Source organism: Chamaea fasciata, unplaced genomic scaffold (genome assembly GCF_029207755.1).
Source record: "Chamaea fasciata isolate MVZ Bird 193981 ecotype frontalis unplaced genomic scaffold, bChaFas1.0.hap1 SCAF_7, whole genome shotgun sequence".
In the NCBI taxonomy this organism is placed as follows: Eukaryota; Metazoa; Chordata; class Aves; order Passeriformes; family Sylviidae; genus Chamaea; species Chamaea fasciata.
The window spans coordinates 17,911,533-17,933,671 of record NW_027094092.1 but is presented as its reverse complement, the minus strand read 5'-3'; the positions used below and the strand labels follow the sequence as shown (position 1 = coordinate 17,933,671).

General features: G+C 48.5%; 1 protein-coding gene across 6 annotated transcripts in view; it reads right to left on the bottom strand.

Moving 5' to 3' along the window:
- Window positions 1-4,504: 4,504 nt before the first annotated feature.
- The window catches only part of SLC25A22 (solute carrier family 25 member 22), a 52,489-nt gene continuing 34,854 nt past the window's right edge, over window positions 4,505-22,139 (bottom strand). For all 6 annotated transcript variants that reach the window (XM_066187780.1, XM_066187781.1, XM_066187784.1 and 3 more), the window contains exons 5-10: window positions 19,942-20,032; window positions 11,248-11,366; window positions 9,459-9,618; window positions 8,498-8,652; window positions 7,600-7,675; window positions 4,505-6,726 (exon numbers count right to left, since the gene is read on the bottom strand). In XM_066187780.1, the coding sequence (XP_066043877.1) occupies window positions 6,573-6,726; window positions 7,600-7,675; window positions 8,498-8,652; window positions 9,459-9,618; window positions 11,248-11,366; window positions 19,942-20,032 (755 nt within the window). In that variant the 3' untranslated portion in view covers window positions 4,505-6,572. The remainder of the gene's footprint in view (window positions 6,727-7,599; window positions 7,676-8,497; window positions 8,653-9,458; window positions 9,619-11,247; window positions 11,367-19,941; window positions 20,033-22,139) is intronic.

The window sequence follows — 22,139 nt, the reverse complement described above, 5'->3', positions numbered from 1 at the left end:
CAACTTCGGGGAGTAAAAGACGGCAGGATGCCCAGGGTGGGCAACAAAGGAAAGCTGAAAAAGGGTCTGGACTAGAGGGATGACGATTCTAAAATACCTCTGAAGGGTCCTTGGGGAGAATGTTGAGATGGTTTGCACATTCTCCCAGAGGTAGTTCAGGACATGGATGCCCAGAGGGGGCAATAAGATGCACCAAGGAAGGGTCTTGGCAACCCCCACCCAGACAGGCAATATGGTGTTGATTCGGGAAAGGCTGAAAGGGGGTGTGGTGAAATATAGGCAAGGCAAATAGCAGCGTGAGGCTATGTGATGAGGAAAGAACAGGAAGGACGGGGAAGTTCTCTGCCTTATCTTCAAAATCTGCACTGTAACACAGGGCCAGCTGCAAGTCATATGTATTCCCGGCTTCCAGGAGAGGGAAAACAGGGAGGTGGTGTTCCTACACCCTCACCCCTCCCCGGGCCATTGTGGAGCCAGAGTGGAGGATTTGGTTTTGGCCACTTGCTATTCACGACTTAGGGGTGTTTCTCCATGGTGAGGAGTGCTGAGGCCAGGTGTGAGAGTACAGTTCAGGCAGCACGGGCTGGGCCCTGCGGGGAGGTGCGGGACGGAGCCGAGGCCGTGGGGCAGCCGGGGCTCAGCTCCCGCGGGCAGGGGCTGCAGTGGGCCCCGGCCCCCAGGAGGCTGCGGGACCTTCCGTCCCGTCCCTGTGGCACCGTGGGCTGTGCCTGCCCGCTGAGCTGTGCCGGCCCCTGGTGCTTTACAGAGCTCGTGGAGCCGGGAGAGCGGCCCCGGGCCCGCACGGGTGTGCTGGGGGTGTCCGGACACTGCGGCTGGACGGGGAGCGGCTTTGGTGTGCAGGGTAAGGTACAGGGACTGGCTTTGGTATACGGTGTAAGAGACAATGTGCCACCAAAGCCTGGCCTGAGACAAGGAGGGATTTTATCTGTCATTGTGGAGGTGCTTTTGCAATGAATTTAGCAGCTGGGGAAGGGTAAGAGCCCACAGGTAGCAGAAGCAGGGCTGGAGAAAAGGCTGAGTGGGCCCTTCCAGGAATTGTTTAGAAAGGCATGTCAGGTATATAAAAGATAGGAATGATGTGAAAGAAGGGAAGAAGAAAAGGCAAAGGCACAGGCAAGGATAATGGCACAGCTTTTACAACCCCCAATGGAAAAAAGTGCAGGGAGCCCCAGGGCCAAATGGAAGGGGAAGGTCACCAGGACAGCAACTGGGAAGGAATCAGTGTGCCATTTGTAAAAAAGAACATTAGAAATGGATTGTTAAGGGTGTCAGGAGCTGCTTTTGTACCGGGGGCTCCCCACACCGGAGCCCTTGCTGACCCAAGAGGTGTTTCCTAGTAGACACGGGAACTTCTCTGTCTGGTTTGAATTTTATGCCAAAGGGGGAACAGTTGTTCAAATGTTCTTTTGATAAGTGGGAAAGATGAGCAGGTGCATTTTATTCAACCACTAATGGAGAATGTGTGTGTGGATGTGAATTACCACTTGAGAGTATGATCTTCATAGCTGCCTTTGCCCATTCCCTTGAAACACATTGTACAGGGGTTGGGAGAGGCCAGGAAGAATGAGACATGAACAGTAAGTTGGCTTGTGTCCACTGAGTTGTTTTATACTTTGTGTAACAATATTCATCACTTTGGGGGTTTTAACCCAGCTTAAGACTCTGTACTGACTGTGTGCGGCACAACTGAAGGGGTACCGGGAGCCAGGTGAGTTCTGCGGCTTGCTCCGATCCTGCTGCTGAGGAGCCAGCTCCTCAAGAAGAGGATGAATGGAGGGAGCAGGCAGGGAAGGAAGCTGGGGGAGAGTCAGCTCCACATCCCTGCCCGTGCCAGCCTGGGTACGGTGAGCTGTTGTGGGGCGCTGCAGGCTGCTCCCCCCTGAGAGCTGAGGGTGCAGAACCTCCGGGGTCCTTGAGGTCACAGGGTTACTTGAAGTCATTGGAATCCCTGGTGGGGGTTATTTGAAGGAATTTTGGGTTACTTGAGGTCATTGAGTCCCTGGTAGAAGATACTTTAGAGCATTTGGGTTTACCTGAGCTCACAGGAGTGCCTGGTAGGGGCCACTTGAGGTCTTTTGGGGGTTACTTGAGGTAATTGAGTGCCTGGTAGGGGTTACTTGATGTCATAGGGGTTACTCGAGGTCATTGAGCCCCTGAGAGAGGTTACTTGAGGTCACTAGTTCCTGTTAGGGGTTACTTAAGGTCATTTTGGGTTACTTGAGGTCACTGAGTCCCTGGTCAGTATTACTTGAGGTTTTTTGGGTTGAACAGGAAGCCCAGTGAGCACAGAGGCTGCAGTTAGCCCAGTTAGCACAGGACTTTGCTGTCCGTAACATCCAGCCAGGCCTGCAGAGACAGCAGCCAAGACAGCTGGACACAGGTGCACGCATCACACTTGGGTCAAGTCTCTACAGCCCTGGAGACTTGGACTTCTCAGCTGCAAGGAAAGGATGGGAGACCTGGGCTGTCAGCAGCCACAGACAAGGACCCCTGGTGATTAATGGATCCATATGAACTGTTGTTGTCTACTTTGTTCCCTGTATTTACTTGCCACACCTGGTTCAGGGATCAGACCTGGAAAAGTCAGAATGGGGTGTTTCAAATGTTCCAGGCTGTTAAAAGGGGTTGAGTTAATAGTTAGGGTTTGTAAAGACAGATTGAGAAATAAGAAGAGGAGGGATTGAGAGGAAAGCTCACGTCTTTACACTTAGATGGGTGAAGGTGTGGGTGTTGACCTCTTTGAAATGGGTCCCAGTGTCCCCACTGACTTCGGGCAGCGGCTTTGCTGCAGAGCCCAGACAGCTCGGCTCCCGGCACAGACACGGGTCTGCACAGCCCGAGGTTCTGAGCTTTGGGGTACAGTAGTAGGTTCAAGGGGGGAATATGTGGTGGGCAGTTCGGGAAGGCTGCACCTTCCTGGTGCCTCAGCCAGTGGGGAAAGGAAGAGGGAAACACGTGGCCGGGAGCTCAGGATAAAAGGAGGGTGCCCCCTCTGGAACCTTGGGAGAGAAAACCCCGCAGGTGTGCTCTGCTGGACTCTCCCCGTTTATTTGAATAAAGTTGTGGGACTCCTCTGTGTCCTCTTTGGACAAACTTCTGGCATTTGTAGTTTTTCCTGACACTGGGAAGCAAGAATTATTTCCCAAGAAATATCATCCTCTCCAGGCAATTCCCCTTTTGCTACCCACCAATTCCTCCTTTGCATTCTGGGAAATTTCCCCTCTTGGAAAGATCACTTACTTTCTTTAAAAATGCCAGTTCTGCTTTTCAGAAATTTCCCATGTATTTGAGGCAATTTCCTCCTTGCTTTCATGGAATTTCCCTCTTTTTATTTCTAGGCTATCCCCCCTATAGCCTGTAGGGAATTCCCTCATTGCTTTCTAGAAATTCCCTGAATATTTCCCCCACTGCTTTCAAGGACTTTGCTCCTAGTGCTCACATAGTAATTCCTACACTGCCTTACAGAAAATTTCCCCTTTGTTATCCAGGATATTTAGCTTTCTAGGATGGTTTCCTTTTGTGGTCCAGGAATTCCCCTCTCAGGTGCCAGGGTTTTTCCTTTTGGTTTCCAGAAATTTCCCCCCAGGTTTTTAGGAAGACATCCTTCTGTTCCAGGAAATTCCACAAGCCAAAACTTACCCAGGACAGGGGCACTTGGCAGATCCAGCAAAATGTATTTAAGGGCAGTGAACACCATGAAATGCAAAGAGGAGCCAGGAGAGCCAGGTGAGGGTGGGAGCAAGGGACAAGGCTGACATGGAGAAGGTAAGACTGGAAAGGGCCTGGGAGGGGGTGGAGGACCCTCTGTCAGAGGAACAGGTGGGAAGAACAAGGAGTGGTGCTGGCTGCTGGCTCCTGCCCCAGGGACAAGCAGCACCTGCAGGGAGGGGAGCAGAGGCGTGTTTATTTACTTCTGTTCTTCAATGATACAATCAATGCAGAACAGTTTCAGTTAATAGGAGATTAATTAAATCGAGGGGAATTCTCCCATTTAAAACTTTTTTTTTTTTCTTTTTGCAAGCAGGAGCCTGCCTGGCTGAAGGAGAGGGTTCCCATCCTGCACAGCCACAGCTGTTGTCCCCTGCCACCTCCCCAGGTCCTGCTGGCTCAGGAACATGTCCAGGAAGCTAAAAACCAGCCTCATTTAGGTCACCAGCTCCTGCACAGTGGAAGAAGAGCTGGAGATTTCAGGAGGAAGTGTCAGTTTTACAAAGTTTTTAAAAGTATCCCAAAGGATAAGGAAAGCTTTCCCTGAACCTCAGCCCTTCACTGCACCAAATTTTCCTTCAAACTAAACCCCATCAATACAAACCTGCACCCCAGGCACATCCCTGCAGCCACAAGTCACCCAGTTTCAGGGGACAATCCTTGCAGGAAGAAGGGCAAGCTGAAACTCCCCAGGTTTTATCAGCAAGGTCTCTTTTGTGAACCCTTCCTGTAAATCAAAAAGCAGCAAGGAATGGGGCATCTTAAAGAAAAAAAATAAAATAAACCTTTCTCTTTTAATCCACCCAAGGGAAATCCAGAGCAAGAGCAGCATCACAGCACGACACACAGCACAGACATCTATCATTGCCTTTGCACAGATTCCTTCCCAGATACATGGAGAAGTCATTAAGAAAAAGGAAAAAAAAAAATTATTCACATATGCAAAGTGACAAGTAACAAATCAGCCACAGAACAACTTTTTCGACGAGAAAAAGGATTCATCAAGGAAGAAGGCCCTCAACATATAGGTTTCACAAAATCCTAACTCAAGAATGGTGAAACAAAGGTGGTTTTCTTTTAAACATTAAAAACAAGGATAATTTTAAAAATAATTTAAATACACATTCAAAACACAAACACCAAGTAGGCGCCTGGAGAATAAAGCAAAAAGTAGGAATGAAAAGTGAATTCAACCAGTTTAATTTCAACACCAAAGTTGGGTGGATTGCACCAAATGGAATAAATAACGGAGAAGATCACACTGGGTTGGTAGATCTCACACTTAAGATCATTTAAACTAGAATTAATTACACAGCCCAAGAGAGTACTGAATGAGGAATTCCTCTGACAAGTGATATTAGCTGGGGCAGTGTCCCTTTGACAGAGCAGGTCATAGGTGTGGATTTGCCACCCGCCACAGATCTCCACCCCAGGAGCAAACAGGATGTTCTTGTGATGCAGAGGACTCACCCCCTCAGGTGATGGACACACAAAAAGCTCCTTGCTCAGCGAATGAGAACCCTCTGCCTCCTCCACACCCAAGGCAAACATCAGAACACAATCAGACCTTGTGTCCTCACCTGGCAGGGTGAGCCCACAGAGGCAGCATGCCTACTGCGGCTCCACGAGGTTGCGCAGCGCCAGAACTGGAGCCAGTGCCTCCTTCTGCATGCCTGGGGTCAGGCTGGGAAAAAATCACATCAGCTGATCTACACCTGCAGCCACAGCCTTATCACCCTAGGGATGGGCAGGCTCAAGGAATGTAAGTGACTTCTTGTTTGGTTTTCCCTCCCCACAACCCTGAATTAAAAAAAAAAAAACAACAACAAAAACAACCCAAACAAAAGAAAGAACCAAAACAGAACTAAAGAAAATTCCCACAAAACAAAACAAAAAAACCCAAAAAAAACCCCCAAAAAACCCCCAAAAAACAACCCCCCCATAAAACAAACAAATAAAACAACAAAAAAAGCCCCAAAAAACCACCCCAAAACAACAAAAAAAAAAACTTGATCCCAAGTTCCTCTCCCTTCCATGCTTGTAACCAAGCAGGGAAGTACCTTTGGACATTCATGTGATCCCACAGACATGTTCCCTACAGAGCAGACACCTTATTTCTGCACCTCACCAAGATGTGCCTGTGACACCCAGTTAGGAGGGACATCCCTTTGCTTTAAAACAAAAATAATTACAAAATCAATAGGAACAATCAGAATTCATTTAAGTCCAACTAGTTTTTAAAAAGGGAAAAGGGAGGACTGAAGGTTTCCAGGCCAAGGAACTTGCCAGATCCAGCATCCCCCCCCCCACCCCTGCCTCCAGCAGCAACAAGATAAGCCCCCTTTGTGCAGCATTCACTCTTGACCCGAGGTCAGCAGACCAAGGAGGTGCTGAGGGGACACAGCTGTCCCTCCAGCTCCTCCTCGGACAGCTGGCAGCTCCAGGAAGAAAGAGAAACCGAGGTGGATGAGGGTTGAAGTTATTTCTTTCCCATCTTTCCTCCTCCCCAAGACTGAGAGGAGACTTCTGGGTCTGCAAGCCCAGTCTGTGCTTACCAGTGTCCTTAAGAATGACAGCATTTAAAACCAAAAACCGGGAAATTAAAAAGAGAGAGAGAGAGGGATGCGTAATTAAGTATTGTCCGTGGAAGGAGCGGGAGGGGGCAGGTCCCAGACGGCAGCAGAGAAGGGGCTCTCTCCCTCCCCACGCCTGGGCACCGGGTCCCTTCGCGTCCCTGCGCGAACCCTTTGTGCTGTTGCTGTGACATCGACCGACACGGATGGCGAACACGGGGATGGATCCGGCGCTGCGGAGGGCGGGAGGGCACGGCGGCCAGGCCAGGGCTAGGCCCGGCGCTTGGGGAGCATGTCCAGCAGGAACTCCGCAATGCCCACGAAGTAGACGACTTGTGCGATGCCGAAGAGAGGAGCGATGACCAGGGCTCGGCAGTAGGCCCCCTTGAAGAAGGCCGTGGGCCCTTCCCTCTGCCAGATCTTCCTGGGGAGAAATGGCACAGACATTGGGTAAGTGTGCATCCCACCCCTCCACCACGCCAGGAGAGCCCCTGGCCACGCCTTTCTGCCTCTCTCCAGGGACTAAATCCAGGCAAGCACTGCTGCCTGGCACGGCCTCCACAGCAATTCACCCAGCGCTGCCCAAGTGCTCTGCAAGCGGCCATGCAAAAACATGCCCCATCCCTGCCTCTGGCTAGACACAGGAGTGGCTGCCTGTGTCTGCAAGTGCAGCTAAGACAACCCCAGACAACCCCATGCTTGCATCAAGAGGTGCCCCAGCTCAAAAGCTCCACCCTCAGCACGGGACAGAGCCAGATGGCAACAGATTCTGGTTACCACAGAAATACAAAAGTAGAAGAAGTCCCTCTGTGTTTTGAAGCAGCCAGACCACAGTTTAGCAAAGGATCAGAGGATAATGTAGCTGGGGACAGCCCACTCTGGCAGTGCTCCTGCAGACGTTGGGCAGAGCAGTCCCCGGAGGGATATCAGACTCAATACTGTAGGATTTTCCAACAGTGGGGCCTTGGGAGAGACTACCACAGCATTGCCTCTGTTTGCAGACATAAAATCTCAGTGTTATGACTACTGGGGTTTGGCCAGAAATATTTAAATATAAATGCTATGTTTTTCTTGCTCAATATGGGAAGAAGTTCTTTTTTACAAAACTATATATATACATCTGCTCATACATCTATATATATCTCCAGATAGACAGATAGATTGATAAAAGCACAGTTTCAGAGGGAACATGAAGCACAGCTGCTGGTTGGGTCCAGAAGCTGCAGTGCCTGCCTGGCAGCAGACAGCAGCAGCTGCCGAACACCTGCTGAGGTGCCTCTGTCATGAGGAGTCTTACTTGGTGCAGTCCAGGATCCCCGAGTAGGTGTCCTCATTCACTCCTCTCTGCAAGGACTGCAGCCGTGTTTTGATCACTGGGGAGGGAAAGAGAGGGGAGACACTGGAGGTGAGCTGAGCACTGGGGGTAGAGCAGGCAAGAGCCACCCTGAGAGTAATGCCTTTGAAATGGTCAAAACAGAATTACCAACAATACAGACCATTTTCATATATTGATCAGGGAAAACAAACCCATTCCTTTACGAATGGATAAAAGACACACAAAGCCTCCCAAAACCCAATCCCTCCCTCACTGTGATCGAGGTTTCAAAAGCTGACTTAAGCTTTAAACTTTCCAAATTCAGATATCTCTCTGCAAAGTGGGAACTTATTTTCAAATGCTCATCTCCTTCAGGGAGATGTATCTAAAATACACAATTCTGCTCTACATTTCTTTACATCTTGGACCATGTGCAGTGCTGGGGACAGACCAGTTACTTTTTGGTGTTTTTCACAGGAGAGAAACCAAGGTAGTATTTAAAGCAGATGCTGTGGAGCAGGAGAAAAGGCCACAGCTCTGAGGCTTCCCCTGTTTGTCCCAGACCATATAGTTGTAAGTGGTCTGCATATTACCACTCCACATGGAAATGCCCTTTTCCTGCCAAGAATAACCAAAATGAATGTCACCCTCTTCCTGACATACCTAATAAGTACTGCAAAACTCTGTGTAAGCTGTGGCCAAAGCTGTAGCTCAGCTGAACTCACACCATCAGAGCTGCAGGCAGCAGAGCTGTCCCTTTCTGTGTGCTCATGCTGCAAAAAGGCTGGCACAGTCCCTCGCCCCATCACCTGGCCCAGCCTGGGCCTCTGACTCCTGTCACTTGGCACCAGGCCACCACCACAGGCGACTCAGGACTCACCATCACAGGGATTGACAGCCACTGCAGCTGTGCTGCCAGCCACACATCCAGAGAGGAAGGACACGTAGAACGGAGCCTTGACACTGGGGTCTTTCTGGCCCAGCTTGTTCAGGTTTGCAAACAGCGGGAAGTAAACAATGGAGAATGGGACATCCCTGCAGTGGGGCAGGAAAAAAAGGAAGAAAGAACAAGGATGAGCAAAGTCAGCATGGAACACCAACAAACTGAGCAAAGGAGAGCTGCAAGCATCACATGCTGGCAGCACAGCCATGAGTGCAAAGCAGATATCCTGGCTCTGTGATTGCAATGCAGACAGGAGCTGAAACTCAGTGGGGCTGAAGTGACTGCACAAAGGACAACAGGCCCACAGGAGGCATGCAGCCCTGCAGGATCAATGGGCTCCCCATTTTTTTCAACACTGAAACCAAAGACACCAGCAAATTCAGAGGTCAATTGTTTTGACCACTTCTGTTAATTAAGAGAGGTTCCATGCTGCCCTCCATCCCCCTGAGTGCTGCTTTGGTTCTACCTTTGATAAAGCTAGAGGAGAGTCACGCTGTGAAAGCCCAGGCAAAGAGTGTCAGAGCAGGGACCGGTCCTCGCATCCAACATGCTCTGTGGGCCAGCTCCCATTGCACACCCTGGGGTCTCAGGCCGACAGTTTTACTTTGCCAGCTCACTAGGACTTCTGTACAGTGTGAAAATACAGACCATGGGGCGAACAAAAACCTTTCACAGAAAGCAGCAGAATTAAATCTTCCAGGAACAAAAAGATACCCTCCCTCACTTCTCTGACTTTCCCTTCTTTAATGTACAAAACCTGAGCACGGAAACAGAATAAACCCGGCCCACGCCCGCCGAAGCCACCACGTCCTCTGCAGGCTCACCCCTGGGATGGGCGGTGCCTGAGCTCCAAGCCTGGCACGGCCGGTGCCCTGCGCCCAAGCCCGGGCCGTCGTACCTTAGCAGCGTGGCTCCCAGGCCCTTGTAGAGTCCGGCGATGCCTTTGCTCCGCAGCAGCTCCCTGGTTATCTGGGTGGCTGTGGGGCGCCGTTCCACCGCCGGCTCGGGGGAGGAGGAGGAGATCTGGCTCTGCGCCGCCATCAGCTTCCTCTGTGCCGCTGGGGAGCAGAGCGCCAGCGCCGGTCTGCGGCGTGCCCGGAGCAGCCTCCCGCCGCCCGCATCCCCAGGGGCAACGCAACACGCACACAAAGGCCAGGCAGGAGCCCTGCGAGCCTTCCCCCCGCTCTGCCCACCTCCCTCAGCCTGTCCCAGTCTCTGACAACGCCGTCGGCTGCGCTCTCCCACCCAAGCAGGAGCATCCTGTCACGCACCATCTCTGCAGTGCAGAGAACAGGAGCTGCTGTGAGCAGGCAGGGGACAGTCCCTGCTTCCAGGTGTGTCCCTGAGATGCCAGTGTAACAAAAAAAGATGTTCATAAATGAGACAGCTTCCCAAGTTCTTTTTTGTTCTTTTTTTTTTTTTTTTTTTTTTTTTTTTTTTTTTTTTTTTTTTTTTTTTTTACCTCCCTCCCCTGAAAGCAGTCAATAACCTGGGGAGTTTCTCAGTCACGTTTATAAACACATCCTGGTTTCACTTTTCCAACTGATGCACTTCAGCCCTTTGGCCAGAAGATGGAGAGCACTTCAATCTGTAAGTAAGCTCCGGCACACTACAGCTCTCCTGCCACACAGAGAACAGGCTGTTCACAGCATCGAAAACCTCTCCTGAACCCTCAAACCGTGGCTTAAATCCTTCCAACATTTTAAAATAATACGCACAAAGAGGATAAGGTCTGCAGTAAAACCAGTGAAGAGAGAAAAGAAAATCCGTGATTATTCAGGAATGCCACATCAAATGAGAGATTAAAGGGCAAATTGGCCCATTTTCCAGGAAGGGCCATAAACATGGTATCTAACAGTGTCACGCAGGGCTCCTGGGAAGCGAGGCCATAGCCCAGACTGACCTTTGGAAGAGACTACGGAAAGAGCAAGCAGCTCTTTCTTTCCCCCAGAGTCTCCATGCCAGACTCTGGTCTCTGTTCTCACCAGAAACACTCCACAGTGTTTCAGCCAAAAGGCTCACACTCCCTCCTGCCTCTGCCTGCCAGCTCACGCCCACAGTCCCAAGAGCCTGATCCCAAACCTCATTCAAATCCAGTGCACTGGGAGAATTTTATTTACTGTTTCAACCAAGACAACTGCTGTTTTTGTCAGAGAGAAAAAAAAAAGTACTAGGGGAGACAAGTGATTTAGAAATAACACATCCCCTTGGGAAGCAGTTTGGGAGGTGCTACAGGGGGTTAGAAGAGAGAAAAAATAGACATCAGAAAACACAGAGATGGAGGAAGCAGCACAGAAAAGACACTGGAGGATGCTAATCCCTTCTTGGGTGCACAGGATCTACCAAGTTTGAATCATTCACAAACTGACCGCCCAGTCATCTCTCCTGTCTCTCCATCTACCAACAGCATTTGCTGTTTCACTTGCCAAGCCTATTATTTGAGCAAAAAACCCACCACCTTTGGAATCTGCAAGGGCCTCTGCAAAGCCAGCTGGGCAAAGTGTGGGGGGAAGTAAGCTGGGAAGAGGAGGAGAAACTTCTGCTGCATCTGCGGTATCTCTGATGTGGGAGAGCAGGGGGAGGGAAAAGGGTTTTCTCCACTCATCCTCTCAGCTCTGCCTTGAAAGCCCAGCCCCAGCTCCTTCCCCTCTCCCTGCTCAGGGCACAGGGAAGAAAAGTGCACGTACCAATGCGTCCTGCATCCTGCAGCTGGATTTTGAGCATCTCCATGGGAGTGGTGACAACCACCTGGCAGGTACCCGCGCCACAGCCTGCCAGCATCTCCTTCAGCAGCGTCAGCTTTTTCCTGCCCAAGGAAAAGAGAGAGAGTCCATCAGAGGAGGTGGCCTGGAATAACACTTAGGCAGCTGGGTACAAGGCTCGGGGCACATCTCTGACCCTGGGGGTTACAGGAAAGGCAGCCAAGGGGGCAGCAGAACCTGCCAGGCCTGACAGTTCAGCACAGCCCAGGCTTGGCATCTCTGCCAGCACCACCTGACCTGGAGAACAGGCTCATTTTTGTCCTCAGAAACAGAACATTCAGAAAAGCCACAAGCCCCGTCAGAACAGCCCGAGACAGGAGCACACAGCCCCCTCCACCGACAGCCAGAGCACTGCAGCTCTCTTCCAGCCCGATGGTGCCCCTGGTCAGGGCACAGCTTTCAGAAAGGGTATCCCTTCAGAGGGCAGCAGAGGACCTGAGCATTATGGGGGATAAGCAGCTTTCCTCCTGCCAGTTTAGTCCTTTAAAAATTGTCAACAAATATAGACCACAGGACACAGAGCAAGAAGGGAAAGTATTCCACTTGCTGCTTTGGAGTTCTCTGAGAAAAGCAAAGTAAATAAACAGTAGATATGAATCAGGGTGGTAGTTCCTCTGTGGCTAGGAGCTACTTCATCTTACCAGGTTTTCCAAACCTGAACAAACAGCCTCTGCACTAAACTGGTTCTCCCTGAGAGACAAGGGATGGGACAGATCTCCAGCAACGACGATTTGTGCATTCTCTGCACTACAGAGCAGCAGCCATCAGCAACATGTTCTCACCCAGCAAAATGCAACATTTCATTGTTCCCTCCGTTCCAAAGCTACGAAAGAGCCCAGCTAAGATTAAAAAGAGGAACTCAGTATGCAAAACCTCATAAAGTTTCAATTTTCTGAGAGTGATGTGTTTTTGCCCCGTAAAAAAACCTCACGCCTTGGCACCAGAAAACACTGACTTGATTAAAAAGTACATCTGACCTACTCTTTTCTAAAAGGGTTTAAAAAAGAAGCGTGTATAAATCACACAGCCAGAGAGATACAGCCTCCTCTTTTTTCTGTTTTAAATGCAAGTACTATTTTTACCTCCCCCAGCCCTGCTCTACAGCAATACCTCATCTTAACCTGCTCAAGGCACACCCCCACACTGTGGCAGAAGCAGTCCCACAGTGACATTCCCCATTCCCTTGCACAGCCCAGGCACACTCCCCTGCCAGGAGTTTCACAAGCACACACACGGCACAGCTGTGGGCCAGTGGGCCAGCAAAGCAGTTTCAATGCCAACCCTACAGGAAAGGGAGGGCAGATGCACTGTAATCCTGCAGGGCCACCACGTAAGCTGGGCCGATTTCTCCACCTCTCATCTTCTCCAGAGAGGATATGAGAGCAGGGGATTAGAGGCACAGAGCCACAACAGAGATTACCAGTGACTAAATATAGAGTTCTCCTATGAGGCTGAAAGAAGGAATATTTCAGTCTCCCCTTTCCAAATTTCCCCACAGATGAGGAGCTGCAAAGAACAACCCCCCCACAGAGTTACCCACATGGGTGCTGAAGTGTGCACAGCAAGCTTTCCTGGAGGTATGGGGAAACCAGGGTGTGCAAATCTAGATGTTCCCACTGCCACTTGGAGGTGGCCAAATTGTGCCTTCTGGGTGTCCTGAAGCACTGCACCAATCTCTGGAGTGGCTCGATGAGTTTCAGTCAGCAGCAAGGCTGCACAACCCCCAGCCTGGCTGTGGGGAAAAGCAAACCACCCAAAGGAGCTGCCTGCCAGAATCTCTCTTTGGCACAGCAGAGCACCTCCCACTTAAGCAAGAGCCCTGGAGCATCCCTGGAGTACATATCTTCTGGCTCTTACCCAGGAAGACTGCTTTGATAACCAGTTCAAAAGAGCAGGAAGATTTGGCCTGCATATTCATCTTGGACCACTGTCCCAGCCAACCAAAGTCAGCCTTGACTTGACTGAACTGCATGGAGCTGTGCCAGTATGACCCAAGGAAGGATTTAGGCATGTGGGTGTATTTTGGAGATGACAAACAGGTACATCAAAAGCATCTAGAACAAGGGCTTTCAGCTTTTGGTTTGCACATCCTGGGATCTGGGGAGAGTCCAAGAAAAAAAGTAGCTTAAAATAAGAAAATCTTTTGACAGGAGGTTTAAAAGTTACCATACAGGGGTCAAACTGCCTTTACAAAACCTCACAAGTCTACACATAAAAGGAGTTTGAAAACTGTTCATCTCCAGACAACAAAGGGGTTTAAATATTTAAGGCACCTCATTGACCTTATCCTTAGTGGTTTAAAAACTGGCACATCTCAACTAACTTCAAAAGCTGCAACACCAGCAAAGATCTGGTCCTACAAATGCAGAAACCATCTTTTATCACAGCAAGACAGTGTTAAATATAACACATACATAATAGCCTCAAATTTTTGCACTGGCAGAAATCAGTTGTTCAACATTTTTTACTGACACTAATAATTTGTGACAAATCAAAAATGTCAAATGGGAAGGGGAGACGATTCATGCTTGATTTAAATTAGAGTTTCAAACTAGAGCTGAAAAATTAAGTAAAAAAGCAGGAACTAAAGGTTTATGGAAGGCTTATTGGGAGAAATCAGTTCAAAGTTAGGATGTCTGATAGCACTGGTATATTGATGTCACGTGGGAGCAGTGTAGGATTTTTTCAAGCTTCTGAAAAATCTTGGCCATGTGGGAATTTACTGTTTGGGCAGGGACCAGAACCAGCCATTCTGGAATCAGGATGACAACATTTCCAGAGAGGAAATCTCTGAGCTAAAGAAACATCCAGACAAAGCAATCAGTTTCTATTTCCTACCCAAGAGGCTACTGTCCCCAGCTTGGACATCACCTTCCTCGCTCATAAAATAACCTCGGCCTCTGTCTGTCAGCCCAAGAGGTTGTAGAAAGCTCCCCTAGGAGTTTCAAAGCAGTCAGAGCCAGTTCTTTTCAAACAATTTAAATAGTGAGTCTTTGATATGGATTAGAAGACCAGCACACAGGAGTTGTTCTTCAAAGGAAGAGCACCCTCTCTGCCACAGTCACAGGGAGATGTGGCCATGGACTGCCAGTCAGTCCCTTTAATCCAACCCCTGATTCTCCAAGGGGGAACAACAAGCTACTGCAACTGCACTTAAGAAAAGCTGGAGCTATGATGCTGGAAAAGTAAAAGCAATACAGTTCCCACTACAAGATCCCTCTCACTTCTACTGCCAGCTCAAAAATGCCTCAGACAAGCCAAAAAAAGTACTGATGTGGAACAGATACATCTCAAAGTAACACTGCCAGATTAAATCTGGAAGTCATTATTCCAGGTATGTGCAGGAGCTCTGTGTTGTGTGCTAGGACTAAATCAAGAGGAGGCTGACTCTCTACCTGCATCAGGTTTGCCCTGGCAGGAAATCCCAAGTGTTTTGCTCCAATGTGAACATCTGTGGAAGTGAACAATGGACAGGGTAACATGACTGAGCATGTTGAACACAGACACAACCCACACTTCGTCCCAAGACATGTGCCTGGAATGATGACAAGGACAATGCTCCTCCCAGGGGTGCGTTCTGTGATTAAACAGCACCCCTCTATCTCCCTCCAGATTAACAGCTGAAAGTACATTTACTTTTTGGCTGACCTTTGATGTCAGCAGCTTCAACCCACTGCAACTGCCTGGCCTCTGTGTGCGAAATAAAAGAGCTCTCCCCACACAGCTGTTCCTGAATTGGCACAGTGACATTATCAGCTCCTGTCTCCTTCTCAAGGGGAAGGGAGAGATTTCCCCACTTCCAAGTCTCAGTGAGCTGGATGAGGGTTACCTACATTAAAGAAGTCTGAGTATCCAGTGGATAACTGGAGGAGAGGCTGCCTGGGCACACAAGTGCCAAAGAAAGACCAAGCACAGCGTGTGCCAGGCTGATACAGCAGCTCAGCACCAGGACTAGCAGCAGCACTCCTTCCTAAACTGAAAGCCTCACTTTACAGCGTGACTAAGAGCCTTCTGCAGCTCAAGGATCAACCAGGCCATGCAACTGATACTTAAACTCATGCCACAGAAGAGATGGTCCAAGTATTTTAGTTCCGAAAGAAGAGCAGATGAAGGAAAGAGCCCTGGGGAGATGCATCAGCTGGGATGGCAATGGACAACAAGCTCCAGTCTCCACATCTGTCTAAGGATGAGCACCTTGCTTGTCCCAGGCTTACCAGTTGGCTATTTCTCTTCCCTGTGCAAAGATACAAGACAGGAGGAAGCAGAATGGAAGAAAATTGGCCAGCATCAGCAAATGCAGAATTAAGTCAGTCATGCTGGTCTTCCTAGGAATCTGAGCTGCTAAGACAGCAGATTGCCAGCCTTTGCTTCAGAACAGCAAACAAAATAAAGGTCAAGATTAAAGAGGACAGGATAAGTAAGAGAATAACACCTTGGAGGAGTGCAGCAGGAAACTCATCCAGGGACACTGGAAAGTTTTTACGAGCAACAAATTGGTTATGTAAGAAGGCATGAGACTTTTACGGCAGCCAAAGGCAGAATATTTAACCAAGAACCTGAAAAATGAACACAACCTGGCACACACATGCCCAATGAAACAGCTATCTGGCACTCCACACTTCGGAGATAAACATGAAACCTTGTAGGACACTTTAAAGGAACTGATTTTATGAAGTGTTTAACACCCAGATTCAAAGAGGATATAAAAAGCAAGCAATACTTAAACCAATCAAAGAGGCCTCACACACTGAGCACCCAATAATCAACAATGTACTTTAAATACTGCTGTACTATCAATCCAAATTGCCTTCTCAGCTTCATACCCAAGTGGTTCACTTAGCCCTGGGTGACTCCTCACACCCTCTGCTCTGGACAATGAAGCCACTCTTATTTTAACAGCAGCCATGAGACTGAGTCTCTCAACATATGCAGCTTCAAAAAGCCAGAGTTAAAAAAAAAATCCCATCTGTTTCCAGCAGCCTGAAGACTGGAAGTTTCCCCTCTCTCCACATTCTGCCTTCCCCAGCCTAGTGAAAAGTTTTCCCCACAGAATGACGCAGGAACAAAGACCTGCCTGGAGACTCTTCTGTGGGTCACTTTCTTCTCCTAGGAACTACTGAAGCTCTTAGGTCAAAAATCATCACAGGAAATCACTTGACCCTTATTGCCTTTTTCAACCATGGCCATGGGGTGTCCTTCAAGTTTTGCAGTATCTTGGTCTCCCTCCTCTCCTCCATGGCATAGCAAGCATGTTTTCAGCACTCACACAACTCACTCAGGCCTCCCTCATTCCTAAATGACCAGGACAGCTTGGGAGGACCAACTCAGTTTTGTTTCTTTACAAAACGAAAAGCTGTAGCTGTAGGCTGTCATAATGGCCTTGACATCAAAATAGAAACTGGCAGAGAAGCAGAAGTGACATCCCCCAGCCTGTAAATACATGTGCTCCTGGCACAAAAAGGAGGATAAAAGCATGGTAGGGGCAGGAGTGCCTCCCTGAGTTAGTCTGAGGGTAGAGAGAGCTGCAGGAACACACACCTGCACACTCAGGGACAGAGCTGCACCAGCAAGGGCATGAGATCCCTTGTGAGGACCTGCTGCCCCAATGCTTTACCTCCAGCAGTGTCTAAGAGCAGAGTCAGGGAAAAGGGAGTCTAGCATAAGCCTGTAGTGACAACATCCCTAAAGTACTCTTCCAGCAATTTGCAGTCAGGAGCTTCCTACACCACAGGTGCTGTTTTCAGTCTGGCCTTTCAAAAATAGGCTTTCTGCCACTTTTTTATCCTAGCAGTTTAAAAGCAATTTCAACACTAAGTTTTTCAAATGATAAAAATAAATACATTAATGTACACTGAAAGCTGTTGTTTAACTCGAGGCTACTTTGAGTCATGCTGGATTTGCCACACTCTCTCTGGTCCACATATGCCTCCTCCTCTTGCACACTGAGGTCTATTTTAATACCACATATTTTAATCAGATATACTGGTAGAACACGCACATTTTATCAGAAAAGGATTACCAGCTCGTGCAACATATTTCAAGCACGACAAGAGCTAGATGCTTAGTACAAAGGCATTCAATGTAAACAGGTCTAGAGGACTCCTGCAGCTTTGAGTCAGAGCATCCTTTGGGATACTGACCTAAGGGTACAGCATCTGTGAATATACACAGCAGACAGACTGGCTTGTGCAAAAAGGTCTTTGGTGTAGCTGAACCAAGATCTTGCTGATCCAGCCTTACACTGATCCTAACCCCCTCACTGCGCTTTGCCCAATGTAACACCTCGACTGATGCAATTACATATCAAGAAATGAAACCACATTCATGTGCCAGGCAGCTCCAGGCTTCACCTTTCTAACCCCAAGCTATTTTGTTGTTCACAACTAGGCTTTGGCTGGAATTGTGAAATAGGTGGCCCGGCCTTGTGACGTGCTAGCAGATATGCAGCCTGTTGGGTCCTGGGTAGGAGAGGCCTTTAAATTCCAGCACTGCTAATCCTGCCCATCTTCCTAAGGCAGCTGGGGAGGATGGGACAGAAGCACCCCAAGGGAGAAAACTGCCAGATCCCACATTCATAGCCTATACCAGCCACAGCAGACCTGCAAGGCATTTTTCTTCCCATCATATTTTGGGGTGACATTTTTAAGTAGAAACACCTTAAATCATCTACCACAGCAGTATCAGGGCTCTGCCTCTCTGGCCGGCTCATACTGGCTACCCTCAAGAGCACAGCTGACCAGATTTCACTCATCCAAGCCCCTCATGATGGTTAAATGAGATGTGTGAGTCTGACTCCACATGCTGCCTAGCTCTTGTCACCTAACTATGGCTCAACCTCTCTTTTCTCTAAAGGAATTAAAAATGCTCTGTGTTGAGACACGAAGACCTCCCACTACCTGGGCAGCATCACGCTCCTGCTCTAGGTCACTGTAGTGCCAAACCCATCAGTATGTAAGATTCAGAAGAACAGGGTGTCTTGCTCTCAGAAAAATTCTCTAACTCCTTTATTCTGAATTAAGTGCAGCACATCATTTATGTCAAGTGTGCACCAGCCAGTGACCCAAAAGTCAAACTGGAAGAGGTCAGTGAAAACCTCAGCTCATGGAAACAGCTGCATCCCACTTACTCAAAGACCTGTTCAAAGCTGGACTCAGCACTGAGACAAACACACTTGTCCTCCGAGGAAGCCTTTACCCCTCATGTTGCAGGACATCAACTGACAGGCATGTCCCCTTTTAATGGCTGAAACATCACAGCAGTGTTTGTTCTCCCAGAATGCCAAATATGTTCCAATGCTACTCTGATTTCGTCCATGGAACTATTCCCTTAGTGGCAGTACAAGGTGTGGCACCCTGTTGGGCCTGTACAAGCTACTAAGCCCCCTCTTTGTAGGTGGTGGCAAAGAGCTGTGCTGCTGTTTACAGCAGCACACCAAGGTGTGCTGGGCTGTCTGCTGCAGGGATGAGACACTCTGCTTGGTAGAGGACATCATTACCTCCCACTGTCTGAGCAAAGCACAGAAGAGAGACTATTCTGACTTGAGTCAGAAAATCACGACGAGCTGTGAGCCGATGAGTCACATAGACATATGTTAGCTGCTACTTTAAAGGACTCCAGAACAAAAGAAAAAAAAAAAAAGGAAAAGATACAGGAAAAAAATGGATTCTCAATTTGTGTGAGTCCCTAATCTCCACTGAAGTTGCTGAGATGCTGATCTGCAGCAGCCAAGACTGACGTGATGTGTTTTGGGAAGTTGTTAAGCCCAGTAATTGTGCTGGAGCTTTGCTGGAGCTTTGCATTTTCACTGAGGCCCCACCCCACAACTGTCAATGGGAATTGTTGGGATCATATCCCAAGCAGGCTGTCATTCTAGTTACTGTCACTGAGGACTGGAGACAATGCCCTTGTCTGCCTCTGGGGAAAGGCCTCTCTCTGAAGGGAGACACAACCATTTCCCATGCAATGTGGAAAACATCTTGGTGAAAGCAGCATTAAATATTCAGCATCCAGCCCCTCTCAACTGCTCCAGCTTATGCCTTTTACTCACATTTAATTCACATGAACCAAACTCCACTTGCAAGCTGAACATGTAATTTTATTCCTTCAGCATTTATTCGAAGGTCAGCTGCTACAAGTGCCCTTAGTCAATTCAGATTTACCACCTCTCTAAAACTATTTTCAAGGTACAAAAGGAGGAGTGCTAAGTTCGGGGTCTACAGAACTTGACTTGATATCTTTTCAAGCCAGAAGGAGCCTAAGAGGATCCAATAGGATGCTGAGGACAAGAGTCCTCCCAGCAGCTGTTTGAGCAATGATCAGTGACATTGGGTTCCTCTCGAATACTTAGACTACACATTCTGGATCTGTTAACCTTGACTTAAATCTGGGACTATTTTTAGAAGCTTGAATAAAGAGCAGCCATCCAGTGGAGTGCTTCACGCTTCCCATTTTAGACATTGCATCCTTAGCCTGAACGTAATCACCAGCTGAGCTGTTCAAGGTCAACTCATATTTCAGTCATGGCACTATCCCATTCCACCTTTTCCTGATGTCTCACCAGACCTGTTCCAAGAGGCGGCGTCTTTTAAGTTGACTGCAAAAGGTCAATTCCCTACTCACCCATCTTTGGAGAGGTGATGCCGGAAGAAGTCATTGGCTGCCAATTTGATAGCCTTTTCTGGTGTCACTAGAGTCAGGTTCACTGCAGCCCCTGGGCAAGGAAAAGAGAAAAAGGCCATTGGATAATGAAGATGAAGAGAATTGTTAATTGGATCTTTCAGGAATGCGTCGTACCTTCTGCACAAAACCAAGGAGAGATGAAGGAAAGCTCTCAGTGTACCAAAGGGATTTAGGAATACAAAACACCACTGAAAACTAACAGTACTTCTGCCTCCCAACACCTTGGGTTTGTGAAAACATCCCCAGATGTGTTTCTACTCTGTTTGCCATATGTATTTTGTAATTTCTTCAGCTTCACTGCTACCTCCCACTGTGTATACATGCATCCTCATCTCTCATCCAAGGCTGCATTCCTATGAATGCAGATTAAACCTTCAGAAAAAGAGTACAAGACGGCTTAACAACCAGTCCCAACTCCTTTGCAATTATTTTGTGATACTGAGAAGCAAAAGACCCCTTGCTGTGCCTTCTCACTGGATCCCTTCCCTGCTTCCTCCCCAAAAAACACCAGAGCAGTGTGATGACCAAACAGCTCAGAAAAGGCAGAGCCATTGAAAGACCCGGAGGCTGGGTGAAGTCACCTGGCTCATCTGGACAGAACCAGCTCTAGACCAGCCCTCAGAGCAAAGTGGCTTCCCCTGTGTGTCACCCCTAGAACAGCCACCGCTGAAGTGGTTTTTTGCCCTCCACAAGCTGCAGCACACAGAAATTCCCCTCTGAGCTCCATGGCAAGGCTTGCTGGGGGACATGGGGTGTAAATAAGCCTTGGCTCCCTGCATCTCCCACCCACTGAAGTGCCCTTTTGTCAGGAGCAACAAACAGCAAATCCCTGTATTGTGCCTGTCACAATGAAAGGCCGGCAAGGCCTGGCTGGCTGCTGCGGGCAGCGAACACGGGTATTAGTGCAACATTAGTGCAACAGAGTGGCTTCGAGCAGCTTTCAAGCTGCCCTGGGGGAAATGGGGTGAGGGAAGGGCCAGTCCCTTCCCAGCAGAGTGGGGTTTGCACCGTTAGATTAGCACTCCAGAACATTCTTCTCCATTTAAATCCTAGGGCTCAAAAAGTCCTCCAGTGGATAGCCTCAAGCTTTCCCTACCTACATCTGAAATGTACTGAGCTCCAAGCCCTCCAAAGGAGCCACACTTGAGACTTGTTAATGGCCTAGAATACCTCTTCAAAAATACAACACAAATACAGGCATTTATGCTTGTCTTTGAGATTTAAACAATTTATCCCAAAGATTCATATTCCAAAGAGACGCAGCCAGAGAAGCCTGTACCCCCAAGAGGCTCCAAAGACCTGGTGGGGTTCATTTTCAGGACCTTTGAACCCAAGCTGACAGGAGCTATAAGGGCTAAACATACCGAGAGAAAGTCAGTTCAATCCTTTATTCCTCAGGATGGATTCTCCTCCCTTCAAAAATTGAAAGACAAAGGTTTCTAAACTGAGGCACTTTCCTCAGCTTAGGAAGCAAAGTCACAGTGGGACTTCTGGGACCACTGCAATGGGGAGTGGGACACAGGAATCCTTGGCTCTACAACACCTGCTCAGAAGACACACCTCCATCATTGAGGAAATTGCAGCAAGAAAAGACAGCCTTTGCTGCACGGGGCTGGGCAGCCCAACACATCTTATCCCCTTTCAACTCCCATGTTCAGATTTTGCAGAAAATACAGAGTACCACTGCCTCCTAGCAAGCCAAGCCAGTGCATTTGTTCCACACTGGCCATGGTATCAAACAAATGCCATCATCCTTTACTGTACACAAATCAACTGGCAGGGAGCAGGGCAGGCCTCTCACACCTCTGGTTCTCTGCAAATTTTTAAGGGCACCAGTGACTGTGCTGCTTCAGTCTGATGTTCTTCCTACACATCGCGTCCCCGTGCCATGGCTCTTGCACATGAAGAGAAGTCACAAAGAAATGACCCTCACGCTCCACATCCATCTTTTAATGCCAGTCATATCAGGATCTACAAAACAAATTCATACAGCCTAATTTTTAAGTGGAAGTGACTGCCCGTGAAATATTTCCTCAAATACCAAATTGAAGACAACTTCAAAGACACTCCCAATGGCTATAAAGTATAACACCTGTACACTGACAGGCAGCATGAATAACCCTTTCCTTGGAAAAACA